Source organism: Cnephaeus nilssonii (genome assembly GCF_951640355.1).
Source record: "Cnephaeus nilssonii genome assembly, chromosome: 6".
NCBI lineage: Eukaryota > Metazoa > Chordata > Mammalia > Chiroptera > Vespertilionidae > Cnephaeus > Cnephaeus nilssonii.
The window spans coordinates 997899-1008705 of record NC_137077.1 but is presented as its reverse complement, the minus strand read 5'-3'; the positions used below and the strand labels follow the sequence as shown (position 1 = coordinate 1008705).

At 66.6% G+C, this 10807-nt stretch overlaps 1 protein-coding gene across 1 annotated transcript in view; it reads left to right on the top strand.

The window, feature by feature from the left end:
- The first annotated feature begins 3431 nt into the window (after nt 1-3431).
- Nucleotides 3432-10807, top strand: part of GRAMD4 (GRAM domain containing 4) — a 47821-nt gene continuing 40445 nt past the window's right edge. The window contains 1 exon segment of the mRNA XM_079774576.1: nt 3432-3614. Within this exon segment, the coding sequence (XP_079630702.1) occupies nt 3574-3614 (41 nt within the window). The 5' untranslated portion in view covers nt 3432-3573.

Below are 10807 nucleotides of genomic sequence, written 5' to 3'. Positions count from 1 at the left end.
ACGCGGATGCTTCCGGCTGGGACGCGGCCCCACGGTGTTTGTGGTCACCTTGTCCCAGCGCTGGCCGTCGGCCCTCCAGTTGCCACAGCCCCCGTCACGGTGGGGTGACAGGAGCCGTCCTCCCTGTCCGGCCTGCAGGCGCCCTGGCTCACCTGTGTGTCTCCTGCCCGCCCACAATCAGCCCGGTGTCCCGGGGGGCGGCTCCTTCGCGGGGAGAGCGGGTTCAGGAGCCAAGCTCCGGTGCGGGCGCGCTCTTGCTGCGGGCAGCTCAGGGACAGGACAGGGACACGTCTGTAGCGGCTTCCGTGGGAGTGTGCTCGCCCTAGGGATGTGGTCACAGCCGAATCTTTACCTCGGGGGTCCTCTGCCCCCCTGTCCTCTTTTCCACGTCCAGCACGGGAAGAGAGATGAACCGGTTCTGAATAGAGGCCCTGGGGATTGAGAAATAAAAGAAAGAAAGAAACAAGACACAAAATGGAAGGAAAAAGGCTGGGAACCGGGTGGGACTGCCGTCCTCTCTGATGGAGGGACAGGGACCCGGAGCCGATACAGCGAGTTTATTTTATACCCCCCAATACCAGGGGGTTTCACCAAAAGTTAGGATCAAAGGAGATCATTTGCATTCTTGAGTAGGCCCGAGCATTCCTGGTGCTTGACTGGATTTACATATCAAACACACACTCCCGACACCTGGGCCAAGGTAAGAGTCAGTGCTGAGAACACCCTTGCCTTTTTGGCAAAGCGTGTTCCCAGGGCGTGGCTTTGCCTGTCGCCACTGGGTTCAGCTGACAATAATGACAGAATGCCCATGTGCCTTCCCAGGGGGCCCTCTACACCTCCTTCCTCATCAGTCACGGCCCCTGACTGCGGGGAGACCGGCTCCCCCATTTGCATCCACTCCATTGCTCAGTTCCAGTGTGGCCACTGCCCGGGGTCAGGGTAGGCGTCCCGGCAAGGGAAGTGGCTGCGTGGGCCAGAGTGCGGCGCCCACGGGCAGTCCCTTCTGCCCCTGCGGGAGCACAGGGGAGGGGAGGGGAGGGGAGGGGAGGGGAGGGGAGGAGAGGAGAGGGAGGGGTCCCCTGCTCGGCCCTGCAGAGGCTGGGCCGCCACCTCCCTGAGCAGCCTGACCTCCAGGGAGAGGCAAAGAGGATAACGGGTCCTGCTGAGCCTGGCAGCCAGGTCTGCGGGGGACGGGCACACACTGACGTCCTTTGAAATCTGAAGGGGCGCTGACTGTGAGCACCCTGGAGGCCTGGCCCGTGAGGGAAGGCTGGGGGCCCTCGGGAGCTGACACTCCTCAGACTCGGGTCCAGGCGGGGCCTCCCCGCTCCGCCTCGAATTTGCGCCGTTGGGTGGGGCGGCCTTTGAAGGAAGAGCGTCCACCTGTGCGTGGCCGTGCAGAGCGCGTGGCCGTGGCCGTGCAGAGCGCGTGGCTGTGGCCGTGGCCGTGCAGAGCACAGCAGGGCACCGAGCCCGCCTTGCGTCCTGGGGCAGGGAGAGCCGGGAGAGTCCCATATTCTCTTCACGCCTCCGCGTGGGCTCCCGCTTCCTGCGGGGTCTGCCTGCCCCGCGGTCCTGTTGGCAGGGAGAGGCCGCAGTAGGAACTGCACAGACTCTGAGCAGGGGCGAGGGGAGAGCAGGGGGGAGGGGAGGCAGGGGGGAGGGGGGCAGGGGGGAGGGGTGGGCACCAGGCCCAGAGAGGCCTCAGCCCCCCCCCCCCCCCCGCCACACACACACTCTGGGACCAGTGCTGGCTGGTGGGGTCTGCTCCTCTCCAGCGCCCCTGGAGGCCCAGCCAGCGTGCGCCCACACCTCTGCTGCGGCCTGGCCAGGCTCCGGCCATGTCGGGGTCCCTGGGGCGTGTGGGGTCCTTTCTCCCTGCTGTGGGGCTGGGGCCTGAGGCGGGGTCTGAGGGAGCGGGCGGAGCCGGTGAGTGGGCTGTGCGAGGCCCCGGCCGATGCGGGCCAGCCTGCTGTGGTCCCCCTCCCCCTCCCCCTCCCCCGCTGGGTGCGCCCCCCGACCTTGCCGGGCCACGCCACCATCCTGCTGCCATCTGGGGTGGGTGTGTGCGTCCGGTAAGCCCCACGTGATGGGCACAGGCAGCCGCTGGCCTGAGACACGTCCCTTCTCGGGGTCACACCCCGAGGGGCCTGGAATCGTTTCTGGGGTCCCAGCCACCCGGGCAGCTGCTTGTTGCCCGCTGCACCTCTCGGTGAGGCTGGCCTGAGGGAGGGCCACACGGCTCGGGGGCGCTCGGGGTGGCAGAGACGGGCAGTGACTGTCTGAAGCAACCCGAGTCGTTCCGAGGACACTCGAACCCTCGGTGTCACAAGCCCGGTCTCACTCGGGAAGCGCAGATGGGCTGACTGGCCGTGGGGCCGCCACGCACGCAGCCCGTGGTCCGAGGGCTGTCCCTGTGCCCGGGCGCTGCCGAGAAGGCAGTGGGGAGCTGCGTCCTGGCCGTGGGACGGGGGTTCACGGGTGTGGGTGGGGCGGGCGGGAGGAGGGGGACCCTGCCCGTGGCCCCGGCGCTCGGCGTGCTGCCCCTGCAGGACCTCCGGGCATGCCTCGGCCGTGCTGGCTCCGGTGCCCAGGGCCGCCTTCTGTGCCACCAGAGAGGGTCAGAGACAGACGGGGGCCGGGCAGGCGGCCACTCGGAGCGGCTGCGGGCTGTGCTGCCTGCCGGCGGGGAGCGTCCGTGGTGGCCGCCTGCCCGGCCCTGTCCTGTCAGGCAGGCATGCCGAGCCCCTCGGGACCAGGAGGAAAAGCCGTATTTTGTTCGCCAGCCGCTGCTTAAGGAGGCAGGGAGAGCCCTGGCCGGCGCTCAGTGGTTAGCGCGGCGGCCCTGGCACCAATGGTCACAGGTTCGATTCCCGGTCAAGGCCATGTAACCTGGGTTGTGTGGGAGGCATCCAATTGATGTGTCTCTCTCTCATTGATGTTTCTCTCTCCCCTTCCCCCTCCCTCCCTCCCTTCCAGTCTTTAAAAATATCAATTGAAAAAGTATCCTGGGGTGAGGATTAAAAAAAATTAAAGAATGCAGAGAGATATGTGGAGCACGCCCGAGGGAGGTCATCCATTGCTGGGTGTGAGCATCTAAGGGTGTGGGTGGGTGTGGGTGGGTGGGGACCCGAAGGAGCTGGACCTGGAGGCGGGACTTCAGGGAGTGAGGTGCCCGTGGCCGTGGCCGTGGCCATCCCGGTGCTCGGAGCCGGCTTGCGTGCCGCAGGTGGGCCTGGCCGCGGCGAGAGGAAGTGAACTATGAGTCAGCTGCCAGAGAGCCCAGGCACGCCCGGCGGGCGGAGCTGCGGGCAGGATGGGAGTGCGGACAGCGAGGGACCCAGGGGGCCGGCCCCCTGCCCCTGCCGCCCCCTGCCCGGCACCCCGTGTCCGGGAGCCGCGCCCTGCTGGGAGGGCCCGTCCGGAGGGGCCTGGTGCCTGGCAGGGCCGAGGGCGGCCGCGCGGCTCTCCCGGGGCTGCCCGAGCGCCGCCTTCTGAGCTGTGACCGCAGAGGGGCCAGGCCCTGGCGATGAGCCTGCAGCCCCATCTGCTGCCAGGCCAGGGTGCCCAGTGATGGGGCAGGGAGCAGGCCTGGGAGCCGCCCTCACTGGCAGGTGAGCAGCACGAGGGAGGGCGGGCGGCTGGGAAGTCACCGGACGGGGCAGCGTCCAGGGGAGGTGCCGGGCGCCTACAGGTTGGTCTGCTCACCTCCTGGCGCGGCAGGCCTGGCTGGCTCTCAGCGGAGGGTCTGGGCCGAAGGGAGGCAGGAAGAGGGGGACACGGGCCTGGCCAGAGCCACACGCTCAGCCGTGCGCAGCCCCCTGCTCCCCTGCAGCCCCGTGGCCCTGCACGGGGAGAACGGACCGTCTGAAGATGAGCCCTGGGTGTTGGGGGGAGGCGAGCCCTGGGTGTCGGGGACCCCGTCTTACGGAGTCCAAGGGTGGACAGCACGGTGGGGGCCGAGGCTGGTGAGGGCTGCCGAGGCTGCCCCGGGAGAGGGTGATGGCGCATTGTGGGTGTCTGAACACCTACCGAGTGCCAGGGGACGGATGAGGGGGGCTGCCCCCCCCCCCCCGCCCCCAGGAAGGGGCCACATTGTCCCACTTTGCAGATGAGTGTGTGGTGCCTCGGGGCGTGCTCAGTGCTGAACAGCTCTGTTTTCTGGAAGGCCCGGCCCTCGGCCCTGTCCCACCGCCCCCTCCTTGGGGTTTAACCGATGGGCCCTGTCCTCTGCCCATGTGTGGACACCTCTCTCCTGGCCCACAGTCTGCACGGGTCACAGGCCTCCCCACCCCCTGCCTCTCGGAGAGGCCAGCCTGCACCACACCCGTCCTGCACCTGACCCCTTTGCCATCCCCCAGGGCCCTCCCACCACCTGGCACGGGACGTGTGGGACGGTCTCCCCCCTACACTGAGCTCCCTGAGGGCAGGCCTGGGCCTGCGAGCCTGGGTGATTCCACAGGCCACCCCCAGCCCCCACTGTCGGCCGGGGTGGCTGAGCCATGGCCGTCAGCAAGGCCACGCCACTGTGGTGGCCCGGACAGGCCTCCGGCCTCGGTTCTCCCCGAGGCAGGGGGGTCAGGCTGGACCGGCCCACACCGCTCTGGGGCACACAGTCGCCCCTGCCCTGAGCCCGCGGGACCTGTCCCAGGTCTTGCTCGCCGCTGTCTCTGTGTCCCCAGGATCTGCAGCACCTCGTCTCTGACAGAGAGCTGAGAAGGGGGTGGGGTGGCAGGGAGAGGACCCCTTAACCCCGGGCTGGGGTTGCCACCGCGTGTGCTGGGTCAGTGGGTGTCTGGTTGCTGGTGACTGGCCTGGCTTGGGTGGCTTTTGAGGCGGGGGGGGACCCAGGGCTCAGAACCACGTGCCGTGTCCTAGGTGGGAGAGCAGGCAGGAAAGATGGGGAGGGAGAGCCCGGCGTCTGAGGACAGCTGAGGGGGACGAGGTTTCTGGTGGGAAAGAGCAGCTGAGGAGGCTGGGGCGGGAGCCAGGGGCCCGAGCCGACGGCCGAGGCAGGTGACAGGCTCACTGTCCATCTCGGGGGGCCAGTGAGGCAGGTAACTGCTCCCCCAGCTTGCTGCCCATCTCACATCCTCTCCTCCGGCCTCACAGAACAAACTTTGCTGCCGCACCCGAAAACGGACTGTGGTTTGGGCCCCGTGTTTCCTGGAGCTGAACAAGGCCGACTCTCCTGCCCGGGTCCCGGGAAGGCCTGCCCCCCCACCTACCCCCCCCCCGCCCCCCCGCTGCTCTCCCGCCAGCCACGGCAGGAGGGGCGGAAGCGTTCGGTGCATGGATGGGACGCTGGGCGTTCCCGCACCTGCAGGATGGCCGGGCCGGGACCTCCCTCGTCCGGTCCCGCGCTGGGCCCAGGCACCGCGGCTCCCGGAGGCGAGGGCGTTGATGCCTGTCCCCCACCGGCCCCCCAGGGTGCCCGGCACGTGAGGCCCCACCCGGCCGACGTGGTTCACAGATCAGCCTCTGAAGTTAGGCAAGTGTGTTTCGCAATTGGCTGCTTAATTGTGTGATTAGAACTAGCTGAGTGAGTTGTTTGCCTGAGTCACGGTGAGAGAGCTGAGCGCGGCCTTGCCAACCCGGTCACACGCCGGGCCGGGCCGGGCTCGGTGTCTCCGGAATGTTCTCTCTGCTCCCATCAGATCTGGGAGCAGCCACGTCTCCCCCGCAGGAGACTGGAGTTCAGAGCAGGGTGTCCGTCCGGAACGGAGTTCCGTGGCTCCGTCCGCGGGACCAGCCATGGGCTTTGCAGGCTCGCCGCGTCACGAAGGCGTCTCAGCCGTGCCCACCCCGCGCTTCCAGCTTCCAGGACGTGGGGCGTCGCGGGGGTCACACGGGGCGGGGGGTGAGGTCACACCGGCTCCTGCCTGTTGTGGCGCTTTCGCACACGGAGCCTGGCTCCGCCACGCGGCGTTTTCAAAAGAGCCTTTTATGACCTATTTACAAGGTATTCCAGAATCTCATGGATGTTGTCCTAAATTCTGTAATTAGAGGAGATGAGACCTATTCCGGGATTATTTCTGTGCACAACATAACCTAAATCAGAACTCTCTCCTTGTACGATTTTTTAAATGTTTTTATTGTTTTTTAGGTAGAGAGGAAGGGAGAGGGAGAGAGAAACATCAATGATGAGAGAGAATCATGGGTCGGCTGCCTCCTGCATGCGCCACACCGGGGATCGAGCCTGCAACCCGGGCAGGTGCCCTGACCGGGAATCGAGCTGGTGACCTCTTGGTTCCTGGGTCTGTCTCAACCGCTGAGCCACGCCGGCCTGGCTCCCCTTGTACGTGTTTTAAAAAGAAACCATTTTAACGAAAAGATGAAAGGAGTTGGCTTACCTGCAGTGTCCTCACACGCCTGGCGGGGATGTGTCTGCACCACATGGGACCTTGCTGGCCACGTGACCTGCTGACCTCTCTCGGATTCTTCCCGGGAGGCGATGGCACCCCGCCCAGGGCTTTCTCCCTAACCCTGGCTCAGCGGGGAGGTGGCCTGGGTCTTGCTTGGAGGCACGCGCAGGGGTGCCTCCGGGTGGGGAGGGCGGACGCGTTGCCCTTGTCCACTTCGCACATGTTCTGCGAGCCCCCGGTAGCCGGGCCGCCGCCCCGCAGGGCAGACGTGCGTGGCGAGCAGGTGTGGTGCCCGCGTTGCCTGAGTGCTGAGTTTCCGTAGCAGCGGGAGTGGGTTGGGGGAACTTTAAGGGAGGGGAATTGTGGGCCGAATCTTTCTCTTTTTCTTAAATCCTCACCCGAGGTGATGTTTAGAGACAGAGAAACATCCGTCAGCTGCCTCCCGTACGCGCCCTGAGCGGGGATCGAACCCCAGCCTTTCGGTGTGTGGGGCGCCGCTCCAGCCAGCTGACCCCTCCAGCCAGGGCCTGAGTCTTTTTCTTTTTTAAGAAATAGGTTCTTATTGACTTCAGAGAGGAAAGGAGAGGGAGGGGGAGAGAACCATCAGTGATGAGAGAGAATCATGGATCGGCTGCCTCCTGCACGCTCCCCACTGGGGATTGAGCCCACAACCCGGCCATGTGCCCTGACCGGGCATCAAACTGTGACCTCCAGGTTCATAGGTCGACGCTCAACCGTGAGCCACGCGGCCGGGCTGTCTCTTTCTTTCTCTTTGTCGTTTGGACCTCGGCGCTTTGAGCTGGCCGAGTCTGGCGTGCGCCGCACTGCTGGTCCCAGGCCCCGTGGTCCATGCGCCGAGTGATTCTTAACGGAACAGCCCCGGAGCGCCCACCTCCCGCGGCCTGTGGCGTGTCCTGGCCCGCGTCTCCTCCTGCGCGCCGTTCTGGAGCCCACGCCGCCCTGTGGTGCTTCACGCATCAACTTGGGGGCGGGTCCCCCTCCCTGACCCCTCCGTGGGATTGAATCTTTTTTTTTTTTTTTAATATATTTTATTGATTTTTTACAGAGAGGAAGAGAGAGGGATAGAGAGTTAGAAACATCGATGAGAGAGAAACATCGATCAGCTGCCTCTTAAACACCCCCTACTGGGGATGTGCCCGCAACCAAGGTACATGCCCTTGACCGGAATCGAACCTGGGACCCTTGAGTCCGAAGGCCGACGCTCTATCCACTGAGCCAAACCGGTTTCAGCTGAATCTTGAAGGACTGGTCGAAGTGGGCAGGCTCGGGGGCCAGAGGTGATAAGGAACATTCTAGGCCAGGGCAGGTCGGAACGCAGGCAGGCGAGGGGCCAGGTGTGTCCTGGGATGGGAGGGTGTTCCGGAGAGGCCAGGAGTGGCCAAGGAGCCCTGGGCAGAGGCTCCCGTGGGTGCTGAGGAAACGGGTTTGGGGGGGGGGGGCGGGGAGGCGGGGCTCAGGTCTTTCCAGAAGTTTCAGGTGTGGAAATGGCCTGGCGGGAGGTGCTGGGACGAGGTCGGTGCTGGAGGTGGGGGCTGGGCCGACCTGGCCGTGAGTGAGGCGTCTCCCGGGGCCGGAGCGGGAGGAGAGGGGCCGCCTGGAGCGCCCAGGAGGCTGGGAGGGGCCGCGGGAGGCAAACAGCGCGGGCAGCAGGTTCCACGCCCTTCCGTGCGGGGCCCACAGACCAGGCCCCGGGAAAGCCGCCCTTCGGCCCGGAGCCGTGGCGTTGGCCGGGCACCTGGAGGTGAGGAGACGGCAGGTGCCCAGGGAGCACGTTCGGAGACCAGCCGGAGGCGGAGTGCGGCACCCACCGGGCGCCGGGCTCGGGTTTCCAGGGTGACCTGGGAGGTGAGGTGGGGAAACTGGCCGTGGGGACAGGTTTTCACGTGGCCGCCTGGAGGGGTGTCCTGGGCGCCGATCGGCTCTGCTGCCCCCTCCAGGCGGGATGGGGAACCTCCCTCCTCAGCGTGCCAACCTGCCTGGCTGGTTAAGCCGGCCCTGCCCTCCCCTCCCGGGAAGCCAGGGCCAGACCTCAGCCCGGGCCGCAGGGGAAGCACCAGACCTTGGGGCCTGGCCGGGTGCGGGTCCAGGCAGCCTCGAGGCCGGCCTCCCTGCGCTCTGCGTGGGGTCCTGGCAGGAGGCCCGCGCCCCGAAAGGCCACGTTGGAGAGCCGCTTCGCTCAGGGCTGGGGTTCCTCGGGAGGAGGACCTGAGGCCCCGAGGGCGGCGGGCCTGCGATGGTGCGGAGTCGGGCTCGGATCCCGAGGACCCCCTGAGCCATGTCTCTCCCCGACGGCAGGTGACTGCGGGCGGGTGTCGTCCCACCGGATGGAACAAGGGCCACTTTGTTCGCTGGTGGCTGTTCCGGGGCCAAGTTTGCATGCGATGCCGGTTTCTGCCCTCCGCCTGGGCGCACACCTGGCCTGTCGGGGGCGGGGAGGCGGCCGTGCTGGGTGGTGGGGCCTTAGGTCAGGAGGGCTTGGTGGGGGTGGCAGTCGGAGGGAGGGAGGGCTGCCCCCTGACCCCTGGGGTCGGAGCCTGAGCATCTTGACATGCACGCTCTCCACCCATCCTGACAGCGTCTCCGTGGCTCCCCCACTTCTCAAGGGGGGCATGCCTGGTATTGCTCTGATTTGCTGTGATGCGTGGAGGCTGGGTCTGGCCCCTGGGGGTCCTGGGGGCAGCCTGGGGCAGGGTGTGCTGGGAAGGCTGTGCCCTCAGCTGCTGGGTGGGAGCCGGTCCCCTGGGGCAGGTGGACCCCATTCCAGAACCAGGAGCTGTTCAGAGCCAGGTCCTGGCCCACCCGAGCCGGCACAGGAGGTGAGGAGGGGTGGGCCTGCTGGGGACCCGCACCTTCGTCAGCGCACCCGCCATTCCGGGCCCCAAGGGAAGAGGAGCGACCGGGGCGAGAGCCGGGTGCAGGGCGTGTGCACCCGCGCGGTGACGGCCACACGCAGCAGGCTGGGCCTCCCTGGACGGCCCGGTGAGGAGGGCCAGGGCCGGCGGGGGTCCCGGGGGACGGTCACAGGACGCGTGGGAACAAGCCGGCTGAGATGTGGGGTCAGTCGGGTGTAGTGGTATTTTTCTCTTTTCCGTGGCATCACGGAAAAGGTTCTGGTCTGGTTGCTGAGTGGAGGAGCTGGGGACTAAGAAATTAAAGAAAGAAAGAGACCAAGAGGCAGAAATAGATTCATGAAGCTGGGAGCTGGGTGGGCCGCCATCCTCTCTGATGGAGAGGCAGCATGTCGCGCCCAAGCCACGCAGCGCGTTTATTTTAAAGGCCCAGATTTACATATCTAGTCCCACCCCTGCCTACACCTGGGCTGCTATGATTGGGGAAGCATGTTCCCAGGGTGTGACTCAACCTACGCCCTGAGTTCAGCTGATGATAATTAAGGAAATGCCCAGGTGCCTCCCAGGCGGCCCTCTACAGTCGGGATGTCACGAGACTCGGGGAGGATCCCTGGGACACAGCAAGCGGGTTCTGGGGACCTGGGACCGGGGTCTGGACAGTGTGCGCAGCTGCCCGGCGCCCGGGGCCTTGCGTGTCAGCAGCGCGTTGTTTTCACGCCGTGCTTCGGGGATTCGCTTTGGGGGAGAGTCGATGCCCCGGAGCCGCAGCCTGCGCTTCGCCGTCCGCGCAGTTCTCTGTGGAAGGTGGAGCCGAAGCGTTTCCACGCCAGCCCCCGAGGGGCACACTCCCCGGGGGCTCCGCCCTCGAGCTCTGGCGGCAGCAAAGCCTGTGTCGTCCTTCATGACCCGTGCGGGAGGGTGACCTCGCAGGCCCTGGGACCGCCCCTGGGGACGCATGAGGAGACTCCGGGCGCGGCTGGCCTTGTCCCTCGGAACGGCGCCCCTGCTCCCGTGCCTCCCTGCTCCCGTGCCTCCCTGCTCCCGTGCCTGGTCACAGGCCTGCGTGAGGGCTCCGCCAGCTGTCAGCTCCTCTTCCCAGAGCACCTGCTTCGGAAATGGACTGCTCCACCGATTACGGAAGGCCGACGGTGCCCGGGCTCTCCTGAATGCCGCCGGCTCGTCACCGCCTCCCCTGCCTCCTGCAGTGGGGGGTGTGGGTCACTGACCAGCGTCTCCCCACGGCGCAGGCTCACGTCCACCCAGCGCCCACGGGGACTGCAGGCTTACCCAGGCAGAGAGGGCTGTGTGGGCTCAGGTCCTGGACGTGGGGGCGTGGCGTGTGGGGGCGTGGCGTGTGGGGCGTGGCGTGTGGGGCTGCCTGCAGGCGCCCAGGCTGCTGTCTCTGGCTCCCCCGTGCCCGATTGCTTCTCTTCGGCTTTCCCTGTGTCCGTTCATTCTCGGCACCGTGGGCTCCAGGCTCTGTGGTCCCTTTTCCAAAAGGGCTTAGATTGGCTGCGCCTCCCGTGAGGCAGGGTGTGTGACCGACAGCCCTCGCCGTGGGCTGCTGGACGA